The 15924-nt window shown below is 34.4% G+C and overlaps 1 protein-coding gene across 2 annotated transcripts in view; it reads right to left on the bottom strand.

Annotated features, from left to right (window-relative positions):
* PLXDC2 (plexin domain containing 2) overlaps positions 1 to 15924 on the bottom strand; it is a 473816-nt gene that overhangs the window by 143976 nt on the left and 313916 nt on the right. For both annotated transcript variants that reach the window (XM_032349562.1, XM_032349563.1), the window contains one exon: positions 11896 to 12018. In XM_032349562.1, the coding sequence (XP_032205453.1) occupies positions 11896 to 12018 (123 nt within the window). The remainder of the gene's footprint in view (positions 1 to 11895; positions 12019 to 15924) is intronic.

Genomic DNA, 15924 nt, shown 5'->3' with positions numbered 1-15924 from the left:
TATGAGCCACTTTCAAAATGCAACCCAAGTGGATTGAATGAACTTCAAATACATTTGACAAATGCTGAGAAAGAAAGGGACACATTCAGGAAAGCTAGAATCACTTATAAAAAGACCTGAAAATGTTTCTTCGATACTTAGAATTATACTCTTCCATGCTGAAAAAAATTCCTTCAGCACTAATGGGAATTTTCTTCTCTGGTACATAATACTGCATTTCTGTCTTTGTAGTATTGCTTCAAGGAGGTTGCAAGGCAGCTTAAAGGGCCCCAAGTAAAGATTTCTGAAGCCCCCTTGAGGTACATTGGGAGGAATGAATCTCAGTGCTGTGTATCATATTCTGATAGGTCAATCAGCCAGAGTCAACTATAAAACTATTAACATGAAATGTGAAGTGAAATAGCTTAATAGCCACCGATGAGAAGTCACAGTTTTGTTTTAAATGACACTGTTTATTTTCAATTTTTTTCCCAAAAGAAAAAAAAAATGAGCAGCTAAGACTTTAGCTTAGCTCTAAGTATTGGATTTTTTGGTTGGTTAAAAAAAAATCATGTTTACATTCTGTAAAAATGTTTTACAGAAATGAAAAGTATTTTACAGAAATTGAAATTCACAGAACTAAAAGACATAAACTTATCTCACAGGTCAGTAAACATCTGATTGAAAAGGAAAAAAGAACCAAGATTGTATGACAGAGAGCTTCTGGGTTAGTGAACATGTGGAATTGCTGGGAGAGTAGTGTGCTCCACACCTCCTCCCATGTGCCTTGCTCTATGGGCTTCTGCCATCTGACTGCTCATAACTTAATCCCTGTATTTGATTGATGTAAAACAGAATACTGTCTGCACTGTGTTTTTGAGTTCAACATAATGCTGAAAGCTTTTGACCAAGATGTGACACGGGAGGCTTCTGAATTTCCTTCCTCCCATGGACACACCCAATGTACACACAGAACTACACACAGAGCAATTTCTTCCAAGAGAAATCTAAAAACTAGCTGAGTAACTACTGTAATTTAGGCAACTGAGAAAATACCCACATTGAAACTGCATATATCTAGGTACTGTGATCCTCTCTGGAGCCCAAAAGAGCCAGCGGGCACCTCCCCCACCTTCTTCTTTTTGCTCACTCTGACAATAAAAACAGGTAACCAACATCCTTCTGGAAAGGAGCTTGCACATGTCTGGCACCCAGCTTTGGTTGCTGTCACCCAAGAGACAGCCCCCCAGATCACCTGGTTCTGATAGACAACTGGATTTCCATTTACAAGTCCCATAGGACTCCAGCAGACAAAGAAACAACAGGTATGTGCATGAGTACTTGCCATGGCTATGCTTCCAGGGCTCAGCAGAGAGAGAGCAGACAAAAATGCCCATCATGCCCTGGAAGGATGTGACTACATACTTTATAAGCTGTAGCATGCAGGTCTGGCTTTTAGTCCATTTAGCTGTTGACTATTGTCCTCCCTAGGACCCAAAAGAGTTGACGAGCACTTCCCTCACCATCTCTCTCTGGTTAACTTCAATAATAAAACCAAGCTGCCAGTATCTACCTTGAAAGAGCTTGTCCACACATCTAGTGTCCTAATTTTTACAGTTTAGCCATCCAGGATTTAGGCACCCAAATCACCTTGCTCTGATATAGGATTGTATTTACAAGTCCTAGAGGATTTTAGCAAATAAGCAGTTTCTAAATGGGTGAAGGAGCACCTCCTTACAGCTAGTAGAGAGACCAGGCAAAAATGCCTATCTCCCAGTATCCCCCCGGAAGAAGTTTGACTGCATACTTTCTTAGCTGCTGCCTGAGGGTCTGGCTCCAGATCAACCCCACGTGTAGGTGTTGACTATGAGCATTCCCTTTGAAACACTGATGGATCTTGGCACAGTCTCAACCACAGGGAACCTCTAAGAACAAACACTATGATTATCAGGGATAATCATAGAGATTTGAGAGACAACCAGGAGGTTGGGCTGTGCTTATTGATGCAGTTTGTGTCCTACATAAGCCACTCTGACAGGACTAGAGGACATGGGTATTTTATCTAATGTGCAGAAACTTAAAGAGTCAAGAAAATGAAAACAAACAAACAAAAAAACCCCAAAAAACAGAAAACAAAAAAAAAAAACCCCAAAAAAAACAACAGGGAAATATGTTCCAAACAAAAGAACAAGATAAATCTCCACAAACCTACCTTAATGAAACACAAGTAAGTTAATTTACCTACACGAGTTCAAAATAAAGTCATAAAGATGCTCACCGAGATTACAAAAGCAATATATAAATGAAGTGAGAATTTCAACAAAGAAATAGAAAATCATTAAAAAAGTACTAAATACAAATCAGATGAAGAATGCAATAATGATGTGAAAATTTTAATAGAGTGGTTCAACAAGAGTCTAGATGAAGTAGAAGAAAGGAACAATGCACATGAAGACAGGGTGGTGCAATTCATCTAATCAGAAAACAAAAAGAAAAGAGTGAAGATAGCTTGAGGAATATATGGGACACCATCAAGTGGACTGATGTTCATAACTTAGGAATCCAAGGAGGAGAAGAGAGAAAGAAAGGGGAAGAAAGCTTGTTCAAAGAAATAATGGCTGAAAACTTCCCTAACCTGGAGAAATAAACAGATATCCAGATATAGGAAGCCCCAAAATACCAGATAAGTTGAATCAGGGAGGCTACCATTTAGACACACTATAATTAAATTATCAGAAGTTGAAAACAAAGAATCTTAAAAGCAGCAAGAGGAAAACAACTGACTGCTTACAAAGGAACCCCCCATAAGAAAATGAGAAGATTTTTCAGCAGAAAACTTGCAGGCCAGAAAGAGTATGAGGAGATATTCAAGGTGCTGATAGAAAGGAAAAAACCATCAACCAAGAGTACTCTACCAAAAAGAGCTGTCCTTCAGAAATGGCAAAGAAATGGAGTTTTCCAAACAAAAACTGAAGGAGTTCATCACAACTAGACCAGCTTTATAAGAAATACTAAAGGGTGGTCTTTGAGCTGAAATGAAAGGATACAGAGAAGTAAAAGGAATTATATGAAAATACAAAACTTACTAGGGCAAAGGCAAATAGAAAGTTAATTCAGAATACTCTAATATTGCAACAGTGATGGATAAATCACTTATAACTCATGCATAAAGCATAAAAGACAAAAGATATAAAATAACTATAATAATTTGTTAATGGATATACAATATAAAAAGTTGTAAACTCTGCCATCAAAAACATAAAATGTGGGATGCCTGGGTGGCTTGGTTGGTTGGACAACTGCCTTCGGCTCAGGTCATGATCCTGGAGTCCCTGTATCGAGTCCCAGCTGCATGGGGAGTCTGCTTCTCCCTCTGACCTTCTCCTCGCTTATGCTCTCTCTCACTGTCTCTCAAATAAAATCTTTAAAAACAAAACAAAACAAAAACCCAAAAAACAAACATAAAATGTTGGGGCACCTTGGTGCCTCAGTGGTTGGGGGTCTACCTTTGGCACATCATGATCCTGTGGCCCTGGGACTGAGCCTCACATTGGGGGGGGGTCCCTGCTCAGTGGGGAGTCTGCTTCTCCCTCAGCCCCTCCCCCCAGTGCTCACACACACACCCTCTCTCTCTCTCTCAAATAAATTGTAAAAAAATCTTCAAAAAACCCCATAAAATGCAATGGATGTTATAATAAAATATAGAGCTATTGTATGAGTTTGAGTTAGTTATGAATGGCTTAAAAGAGGTTGTATAAACATAAGATGTTTTATATAAGCCTCATAGTAACCACAAAGCAAAAACGTATAGTAGATATACAGAAGATGAAGTAGAAGGAATCAAGCACACAGCTACAGAAAATGATCAAATCACAGAGATAAAGAGCAAGAGAGGAAGAAAGGAAAAAAGGAACTACAAGACCTCCAGAAGACAACTACCAAAATGACAACAGTAAATCCATACCTATCAATAGTTACTTTATATGTAGATGGACTTAAATTCTCCAATCAAAAGTCATAGAGTGAAAAAAGAAAAGATATAGAGTGGCTGAAGAGATTAAAAAAAAGAATTAAAAAACCTATTATATATGCTCATAAGAGACATACTTTAGTTTTAAGGACACATGCAGACTGAAAGTATAATTATGGAATACAGTATGCCATGCAAATGGAAACCAAAAGAAAGCAGGTAGAATTATACTAGATATTACAGATTTTAAGCCAAAATCTGTAATAAAAGGAAAAGGAGGTCATTATGTAATGATAAATGGGTCATTCATCAAAAGGATATAACAGTTGTACAAATATATGTATCCACATCAGAGCAGCTAAATATATAAACAGATCTGAAATATAAACAGATCTGAAAGCAGAAATAAACAGCAACACAGTAATAATAGGGAACTTCATATCCTACTTTCAACAATGGACAGATCATCCAGTCAGAAAATCAATAAGGAGACATTGGACTTAAACTACCTGTTAGACAAGATAGAACCAACAGAAATATGCAGAACAGTCATCCAACAGTAGCAGAATATATATTTTACCCAAGAGCACGTGGAACATTCTCCAGGACCAATCATATGTTTGGCCACAGGACAAATCTTAAAAAATTTATGAAGACTGAAATTATACATGTTTTTTGACCAAAATGGTATGAAGCTAGAAATTAAAAGCAGAAGGAAAATTGGAAAACTCACAAATATGAGGAGGTTAAAAAACATCTTCCTGAATAACCAATGAGTCAAAGAAGAAATCAAAAGGGAATACTAAAAATATCTTGAGACAAATGAAATTGGAAATATTTCAAACTTCATTTCAAACTTTATGGGATGCAGCAAAAGCAGTTCTAAGAGGAAAATGGGGGATAGCCATAAATGCTTTAAGAAAAAAGAAAAATCTCAAAGACAACCTAACTTCACACTTTAAGACAGAACTAGAAACAGAACAACAAACCAAGCCTGAAGTTAGCAGAAGGAAATAATAAAGATCACAGCAGTAATAAATTTAGTGGAGACTCAAGTGAAAATAGGAAAGATCAATGAAATAAAGAACTCTTTTTTTAAGATAAAAAAATTGACAAAATTTTAACTAGAGTAAGAAAAAAGAGAAAAGACTAAAAAAAAATCAGAAATGAAAGTGAAGCCTTGACTACTGATAACACAGAAGTACTAAGGATTATAAGAAACTACTATGAGCAATTAAATTATGTGTCAAAAAATTAGAAGAAATACAAAAATCCTAGAAGCATACCATTACTAAAGACTGAATCATGAAGAAATCGAAAACCTGAACAGACCAATTACTAGTAAGCAGACTGAATCAGTAATTAGAAAAAAAGGAAAGTCCAGGATCAGATGGCTTCACTGGGGAGTTCTAACAAACATTAGTAGCAATCCTTATTAAATCATTCCATTGTAGAAGAGAATCACTTCCAAATTTATTTCACAAGGCCAGCATTACCCTGATACAAAGTCAGATGAAGACATTACAAGGAAAAAAATTCACAGAATATCCCTGGTGAACATAGATCCAAAAGTCCTCACCAAAATAGTAGCAAGCCAGACTCAAACATTTAAAGGCTCATACACCACCATCAAGTTGGATTTATTCCTGGAATGCAAGGATAATTCAACATATACCTATTAGGCAATGTGATACAACACAGTAGTAAAATGAAGGATAAAAAATATATAATTATCTGAAAAGATACAGAAAAAGCATTTGACAGAATTCAGTATCTTTTCATGATAAAAATGCTTAACAAATTATAGATAGAATGTATCTTAACATAACAAAGTCCATATATAACAAGACTGTAGCTTACATCATTCTTGAGAGTGAAAAGTAGAAAGCTTTTCTTCTAAGATCAAGAAAAAGACAAAGATGCCCACTCTCTTTATCCTAAATTGCACTGGAAGTGATAGCCAGAGAATTTAGTCAAGAAAAAGAAAGAAAAGAAATCCAAATTGGGTAAAAAGAAATAAAATTGTCTCTGTTTTCAGATGATATAATATTATAAAATAGAAAACCCTAAAGACTCTACCAGAAAACTGTTAGAAATAATAAACAGTTTCCGTAAAGTTGCAAGATACAAAATCAATATACAGAAATCAGTTGATTTTCCATAGACTAAGAAAGATCAATCATTAAGAGAAATTAAGAAAAGAATGCTGCTTATAATGACTTCAAAGAAAATAAAATACCTAGGAATAAATTTAAATAAGAAGATGAAAGATCTGTATGTTGAAAACTATAAGATATTGATGATAGAAATGAAGGAGACACAAATAATGTAAAATATTCTATATTCATAGACTGGAAGAATTCATATCATTAAAATGTCATACCACCCAAAGCAATCTACAGATTCAATGCACTCTTTATAAAAATTCTAATGACATTTTTTCACAGATATAAAACAGAATCCTAAAATTGTATGGAGGCACAAAAGATTCCAAATAGCTAAGCAATTTTGAAAATGATAAACAAAACTGGCAAACATAACACTTTCTGATTTCAAAGTATTACAAAGCTTTAGTAATCAAAACAGTAGGGTACTGGCATAATAACAGACACCTAGATTAATGGAACATAATAACCCCCAAATAAACCTGTTCTTATATGATCAATTAATATTCAGTAATGAAGCCAAGAATATACAATGGAGAAAGAATAGTCTCTTCAATAAATTGTGCTGGGAAAAGTCGATAGCCACATGCAAAAAAGCAAAATTGAACCTCTAAATCAATGTACACAAAAATAAACTCAAAATGGATTAAAGGCTTGACTTTAAGACCTGCAACCACAAAAGTCCTAGAAGAAAACACAGAGGGTAAGCTCCGCAATGTCTCAGTAGGAAAGGCAGCAAGAGCAAAAATAACAGGTTGGGCCATGTCAAATAAAAAATCTGCACAGCAAAAAAAATCAACAAAGTGAAAAGGCAGCCTGTGGAATGGGAAAAAAAATTTTGCAGATCACACACCCAGTAACATGTTAATATCCAAAATATGCAAGGAACTGATATAACTAAATAGCAAACAAACAAAAAATGGGTAATGACCTAAATAGACATTTTTCTAAAGATGATATACAAATGGCTAACAGGTTTATGAAAAGGTGCTCAACGACACCCATCTTGAGGGAAATACAAATCAAAATCACAATGAGATATCACTTCACACCTATTATGATGTCTATTATCAAAAAGAGAAGAGATAACAAATGCTGGAGAAGATATGGAGAACAAGAAAGCCATGTAGTCTGTTGGAAATGTAAACTGTCACAGTCACTATGGAAAACAGTATGGAGGTTCCTCAAGAAACTAAAAATAGAACTACAGTATGATCTACTAGCTCCACTAGAGGGTATATACTAAAGGAAACAAAATCACTTCTCAAAGAGATCTCTGTATTTTCTTGTTCACTGCAGCATTATTCGTACTCGCCAAATATGGAAACAACTTAAGTGTTATAGATGAACAGATAAAGAACACACAGGCTGGAATATTATTCAGCATTTAAAAAGAGTGAGATTGTGCCTCCATGACCACAGAAATGAATTAGAGGGCATTATGCTAAGTGAAATAAGCCAAATAGAGAAAAGGAAAAACTGCATAGTATCACCTATATGTGGGACCTAAAACAAAACCAAGCACAGTTGAACTCATACAAATAGATTTTAGAGGACTGGTTGCCAGGAGCTAGGGGATGGAGAAAATAGGAAGAGGCTGGTAAAGCACACAAGCTTTCATTTACATTACAAACAAGGTCTGAGGATCTGATGTATAACACGGTGACTATAACTTCTAATACTGTGTTGTCTAATTGAAATTTTCTGAGAGTAAAACAAATGTTCTCACCAGGAAAAAAAAAAAGCTAAAAATGTGAAATGATAAATGTGTTAATTATCGCTGTGGTGGGGATCCTGTTGCAATGTATACCTATATTAAATGATCACCTTGTGCACTTTCAATATAAAGATGTATTTGTTTCTTTGTGGTAAAAATTCAGATGTCCCCAAATTTTTAAAAATTTTTTCTAGGTGTTTTTCATCAAAGGGAATACCTAACACATACCCTTACAACAAGTGAAAACCCAAGTCTCTTCTTTTTATGGGCATTGGTGTATCTAGACTACCATTTTTTAATTATTAGAAAGGCAAGACGTTAGTAATAGGCAGGAAATTTCCCATAAGCATTGAAGCACAGGGGTTTCTGATCAGGAAATGCCTCTGAACAGCATCTTTTTTCTCCTTAATGCATGTCTGCAAGCTCTAGTCTCTGCTTGATTCACTAATTTCTGTAAGGCACTTTGATGGTGCAGAGAAACACGGAATTAAAGGGCAGAAGACCTAGCCTCTGTCCTGTCTCTACTACTGTTTGCATGACCTTGGACACAACCTTCATGAACCCGTTCGTGCTCCTACAACATGGTGGAGGAGGGCAGAATAATTACTCCTTTCTAGGGATTTCTACATGAAATACAAGAAAATATAGTTTCCTCAAATTCTATGGAAAAGAAAGGTCTACATAATTGAGTAATTAAAATGTTCTTCATGCAGATTCTGATGAAGATATTCTTAATACATTTTCGGCAGCAGGCTTTTTAAAATAGCAATAAGTTTGCAAGTCAGTTTTTTGTTAAGTAGGACCATCAGGCTCCCCAACATTTGTTAATTAAATGGCTCTACATGCACACTGAGTGACTCATACATAACTGAAAGATTATTTAAGTGTAAACGTTATTAGATTTAAAGCTACATATCTCTATTCCGTTTTGTCAAATAACCAGTATTTCAAGGTTCATCTTATATTAAAAGTTACTGATACCTAAAACTTTATGATCTACAAGATGGTGGGAGTGGCTTTTGGAGATAATCTTGTATTTCTCTAAGTAGCCCCTAACTTACCTTTGTTCTCTAGGTAGTGCCTAATACAGGTAGTAATGGGGTAAGTAAACCAGGAAAACACTTTCTTTGGACAATTATGATGTAAGAGTATAAACTGCCAAAAGAAGAGAAAAATGAACGGGGAGGGGGCATCAGAGGGGGAGAAAAACCATGAGACACTGGGGACTCTGGGAAATAAACTGAAGGTTTTAGAGGAAGGAAGGGTGGGGGATGGGTGAGCCTGGTGATGGGTAGTAAGGAGGGCACGGATTGCATGGAGCACTGGGTGTTATATGTAAACAATAAATCATGGAATGCGACATCAAAAACTAACGTTGTACTGTATGGTGACTAACGTAACATAAATTAAAAAATAATGATAATAAAAAAAGAAAACCACGAATCAAGGAATGGAATTTACAGTCGTAAAGAGGGGCTTTAGCATAGTCTATCTCCTGGTTTAGGGACCGACAATTCTAAACATTTTCTTTCACTATCAGCACAAAATCTGGTGACACTTTTCCTTATCTCAAAGATGAAGTTGTTATTTAAGCTCATCTCTCTGAGCCCATGAGTTTCTACACCATCCTATGCTTACTGGAACGAAGCTATTGGAATTGAGCATCCCTGCAGTGTTTATTGAACCCTAATCAAGTTATCTCATCAGTAATGGATGCCAGCTTCTCATTTCCAAAATAAAAACAGGCAAATAAGATGAACTCAGGCCACTTCATGTCACTGTCAACTCCAAATTTTCTGATTCTGTGCCCAGGCAGACTTCTAATCATTAGTAAAAATTATACTTTTTAAATTTGCTATTTCTAAACCATCAAATTATTTTTCTACAAAGTGTTTTTTAACTTATCTAGTTTTTGTGCATTACTATTTTGTGGCTCACTTAGATTTCAGCCATCATCTATGCTGCCTATAATATCTGGAAGCATCATCTCATTTTTAAAATCTAGTGCTTTAATGTTTACAGAAATATATTAGAAGAAATTTTCTGAACTGCTGCTATCTCTTAAAGAAATTTTGTTTTCCTGAACTATTGAATTTCTCACCCTTAAGTGTTTTTTCAGTGATCCTAATTAATCAAAGTTGGAAATATTTCAGTAAGTTGCTACTGTATAAAAGAACTTTGTGAGCAGCCTTACAGTATTCAAAAGCGTTTCATTCATTTAATAAAACACGAACAATAAATGAAAGTTATCACTGTCATATTGTGAGACCTCAGTATTCCCTTTGGTCATTACACAGAAGATAGTTCAATAAAGTAAAATATAGAAACTCTTAAGTATTTCTAGAATTCTTAGAATTAAAAAAACTATATGTATTTATTTTTTTAATTTATTCATTCACTGAATAATTATGGAAGACTTACTATGTTTTGAGTTCTTGTGTTAGGCAGTGAAGATAAAATGGTTTCTTATAGTCACTGTCTTTGTTTTCAAAGAATTTAGTGCCCGGTTGGAGTGCCATCTATTAATTTTTAGAAATTACTCAAACAAAAGTAAAATTCATATATAAAGAGCTACCTAGGAATCTGGTATATGAGAAAGTATGTGGAGGGAGAGATGAGAGACTTACTTACTATGCTTTATGATTTTGATGCTAATATTATGAAAACCCTGTCATTAGAATCCTGTGCCCATTAGTGAATGCCTCCAATATCGCCAATAAGTGGCACAGCTTAGAAAAGAATCAACTTTCTTCAAATCGTTTTCTATTTACTAGGGTGATTGTGAAAGGAAGTTCATGGAATAAGTTTTAGATAAGCTTCTGGCTGTAGTTATGACTCAAGTATCCTTACAATCTATTTGTACATCTTTGGCATTAGCACTTTAACTTTTTTCTAAGAGGTAGGACAGAGTATAACAGTGCTTAAAATAATAGGAGAAGGTGATTATTATGGCTAACGTGGGAGTTACTTCGTACTGGAACATACTTTAGTGTTATTCAAGTTGTTTGAAATGTGTTTCTCAAGGTGTATAACTACTTAAGTTTAGCTTCCTTTTTCATTTGCTATTTTGACCTGTAAAATGGCTTCATCACACTGGTCAGACGATAACTTTTAGTAAAATGATCACATTTCCTCAAAGCTGCTGTCACTATTAAGTCTATACTACCCATTAGTAAATTTCCTCCTTGGTCTTTAAGATAAGAGTAGAAATAACTGTTCACACCAAATAGTTCCATTATTTTAAAAGATGAAATTGTCATTTGGACAAATAAATAGTTTTTATATTATAGCGTACAGACATTTCTATCTTTACTTTTCCAAAACAAACTTTTCTTTTCCTATTTTCTCTGCCAAAGTTACAGCCTTCCATAAGATCCAGATATGAAAATCTATATTTGTCTTCAGAACCTTACATTTTTTTAGATTTGAATAGCATTTAATGATCTAGTCTAGGTTTTCTCTATTTTCTATGTCCCCAGAAGAAATAGTAGGGATAGATTGTTGTCAGTGTCCTTGCTAAATCTCAGTAGGCTCTATTTCCTATTTTAAAGTCAGGAGAACTTAGTTTTCATAAGTGCATTTTAAGTTTCACTACCTTATTTTTTAAAAGGTGTGTTCATGTTATGGTGTATATGTTTCATAAGTTTTGGGAATTTAACATCAATATATTATGTCACTTGCCTCTATGTGAAGATAACAAATTATCCTTATTTAACTTTTTTTTTTAAATTTGCAGTAAGGACTCACAGCAAATAGCATCAAATAAATGTATCTGTTTGAGATGCCATTTATAGCACTCATTTATTATAATGCCTAACAGATGTTAACAAATATTTGTTGAATGAATAAATGAGTGAATGAATGAACGAGTGACTCTTGACTATACACTTCAATCCACTTATCAACAGGTACAGTATAATATTTACCATCGCAAGGCATTTGCATCAAGCACTTTCTAATCCAATTTACCAAAAGACCTCCAGGTTAACGAAAGATTAATATGAATCTGATTATCAATATTTAAAAGTACATATTCAGTAAAGAATAGGCTAACCAATACATACCATTATCAAAATATCTGACCGTTGAATTTCTGGATACACTGGGATCGAAATTTGCCATTAAAGGTGCTATGTACTGTGTGGCCGTTAGCATTCGATGTACAACTTCTCCAGTGTATATGAAACCTGTCATTGCAAAAACATGAAATATGTTAAGGAAAAGCCCAGATGAAGTTTTACCTCCAAACTTAATTGCAGGCATATTTTGAAAATAAAATATCACAGTAGCTTAAAAAAAAAAAAAGGCGTATAATTAATGTCTTCATGTCTGATCAACAATTAGGCCTGGGTTAAGTAACAAAGTCTCATAATTTTATAGTACCTTTTAGACTGGTAAATCAGAAATCTAGAATATGTACAATTTTAATTGTGGGAAATGTGACTATTTTCTGGAAAATATCATTAGGCTAAAAAGGCTAATCCAGTAGGTAAGTAATTCAAATATTCAATCTGCCATTATTAATCTCTTGTTATTTTAACACTAGCTGAACATGCAAGTCCTTTTTACAAGTGAGTGAGTTTTCATGAGGTTTAACTGCATTTTCATGAAGTTTAATTGCATTTTTCAAACTGTAATTTCAGTTTGGGATATTTTAGAAACCACACATGGATATCTTTAACATAAAGATGCAGAAAATGTTCTGGACCTTACTTTCAAAGTTGAAAGAATGTTTAACATCCATGGAAAAACTTGCAGATTTCTGAGTTTTAATAAAACTAGAACTATGTCAAGAAGAAAAATATTACACGTTGCAGATAAAATCGTAAAACACCGATACCGCACAAATGCCACTTTATATACAGAATTATCAATTGCAGCTTATTCTAGTGGCTGGTTGATGAGAGAGAAGTAACTATGAATAACTTCATATTGAATTAACTTTCAATAGCTCCTATGTTACATCTCTGCCAACTTCCAATTATTCACACTGGCTTTATTTATTTTGTGGATTATCCATGACAAATTATTAATCCTATACTGACTTCTTGCCTCCAAGGTCTTTAGCTTCCTAAAAGGAGAGTCAGCTCAGGGAATGATAACTAATTTTAATATTAATCTAAGAAATGCACAATTAAGAACATTTATTAAATAGGCACATACACATATAATAAAATAAAATCCAAAGCAAATTATTTTTGATAATGCAATTGCAATGTAATTTTTAGGCAATCACAGGTTAACTAGACACCTGGGACTACTGTAAATCATTTTTCTGTTTTCATAAGAATTAATGAATTAAATGAGCAAGACTCATTTAATTTAACTCAAAATTGTGTTAAAGCTTCTGTTGCCTTACTTCATGGTCTGAATAAAGCTTGCATTGGTGCATTGTGGTCTTTATCTTTTCAAATTTTGTTTAATTTCTGGGTAAGTTACTCAAAATTTAAAGCTGCAGTTATTTACTTTGAAATTAATTTCTATCTTTCTAGCAGTGTCTTCTCTCCTTTGACTTCCTTTTCATTTTTCATCAAGGCGTAACTGAAATTTAACTATTCACATTTAAAAATGTATTTTTAACTAGTAAAATTTCTATCATGTATTTTAATCATTATTTCTTGTTTCTCAAATGCCAAGTGATATCTTTCAAAATAAATTCCCTATGTCTTGAGCAGAATTTTGTACATTTGCAATTTCATATAACTCAAGTCTACTGAAAGATATCAAGATAGGGTGATATAGTCATTGCTTTTATTTTATTTCCCTGTAAATTTTCAGAGTCACCATCAATGTTCAAAGTCAATATTATAACCCTAAAATTATCAGGATGAAGAGTAACTATTTTTCAGGACATTTGAATTATTTTTTTCTCCTATCCTCACCAGCATGCCATTATAATTTCACCATTAAGGTGGATACAAAAATTCTGTAAAGAAAACATTAAATTATACTCTGAGAATATTCTGTAAGGGACAGTGTCTTTGGATAGTTATTTCTCTATTCTGCATTCTCCATGTACTAATGGAAGAAACTTCACTTAATTTAAAGAAGAAAAGGGGCAGTAATTTAAGAAAGTATAATTGCGAGTCCACATAAAATTAACTTTCCAAAGCAAGTCTAAGAAAAGCAGCAGCAATTCCCAGGAAGACATTTGCAAAATGCAGGACGATTATTGATTTCAGATACCCAATTCTGACTGTTAATACTTCAAAAAATAAATATATATATATATTTTTTAAAGATTTTATTTATTTATTTGTAAGAGAGAGAGAGAGTAAGAGCGAGCACAGGCAGACAGAGTGGAAGGCAGAGTCAGAGGGAGAAGCAGGCTCCCTGCGGAGCAAGGAGCCCGATGTGGGACTCGATCCCAGGACACTGGGATCATGACCTGAGCCGAAGGCAGCTGCTTAACCAACTGAGCCACCCAGGCGTCCCCAAAAAATAAATATTTTTACCCCGACTGTTTCTACATAGATTTGGAAAAAAAAAAAATTATTCTCCATTCTCCATAGCCCAGGTTTCAAATCATGCAAATCCTTAACAGCTACTTCATCAGGAAAAAAGTTTTCCAGAACTATGATTTCCCACATTTCGAAGATCAAATCTCACATCGTTCCCACAGAAATAAATAAAAACATGGAAGACACTGTAAATATATAAAAACTATAATTATAATTCTGGATTCGTCTCTTATTGTAACATTAAAATAAATGAGGGCTGTTGTTACTGTGAGTAGCACAGTTGCTACAACTACTAATAACCAGGACCGGGTACCATGATTGCAAACATGTCTGCCCCTACTCTCCATCCATTGCCACTGTTGCCATGGCCACCACCAAGAACAATGTAAACAATCACCCAAGGATGCAAAAAAACCCCCACTTATTCCACAGCATGAGTTGAATTTTGTGAATTCTGAGAACACTCACTTGTTTTCTACTGCAAGCCAACTGCCTGTTTCTGGGGACCAAGGAGTGAAATGCTTCATGGGGATGGGTTCCACTTACTTCCCATTACATTTCTAAATTTTGAAAATGTCACATCAACAGCAGCTAATAATTGAGTGAGAGAGAAACCTTACAGGCCTGCTGACAGCAGGCAAGTGTGATTAGGTATTGAATAAGAACCTGTTACACAAATGTAAGAGCCCTTTTGTGGAACAAAACTTTTCCAAAGCCTCAAAAGCACTTAGAGCTGCCACTGTTCCATTTAGACATTTATCTCTTTTCTTTGGCTTTTTGGGGGCATGCTCAGTTGTGAAGAAAAATACTTATGTCATTTTTTTGGTTGTTCACATTTTGGAGTAGTTCAAGCGAAAATATTTTTATTATTTTTTTCAAACTTGATTGTAGCCATGTGAAGGGCTAATCATTATAAACTATCTCCTTTGATCACACATGGTTCTTATTGAAAAGGAGTCTTGGGGAAGAAAAAACCTGTTTTCTTTGTGAAAATTCCAACACCTATATTTTAGAGCATGGTTATAGTCACTTTAAATCCTGTTTTGGCCTCTGTTCATTTAATTGGACAATTCTAGAGATCAAGGTAAAGATACATATCTTCATTGCAATCCATAAATGAGACTTAAATCGGTAGGTGAATGACATATGAGTACAGAATTTATTTAATGATTCAAGCAAATCTTAGTGGTGTGACTAAGTTACTTGACATCTTTGTGCCTTAGTCCCCTAATCCATTAAATGGGGGAGTAATCATGAGGTTGTTGTGATGGTTGAATGTGTTGATATGTGAGCAGCACTTAAAAACAGTGTTTAAGGTAAACATTTGCAGAAAATAAACAATCAGTTAAGTTAAATAAGTAAGCAATCATTCCCTCTAATTCTTACCTCTTGAAGTCTTTTTGTGTCTAACATATACTAGTTGATTGGACTTAAACTAGGATGTTTTTATGACTTCAAAACTGTGCTTCATACCCAAATAGTATGATACAGGTTTCTTTGAATTATTCTAGTTTGGATTAAGGTACACCACTGACTCTAACTACAGGGCAACAGATAATTAAAAGCTTTAGTATCTAAAGTTCTACATTTGAGATAACTTCCCTTCCCTTACATTATGATGTAGTATGCACC

Source organism: Mustela erminea, chromosome 6 (assembly GCF_009829155.1).
Source record: "Mustela erminea isolate mMusErm1 chromosome 6, mMusErm1.Pri, whole genome shotgun sequence".
NCBI lineage: Eukaryota > Metazoa > Chordata > Mammalia > Carnivora > Mustelidae > Mustela > Mustela erminea.
Note: the sequence above shows the minus strand (reverse complement) of the source record. Positions and strands in the feature narration are given on the sequence as shown.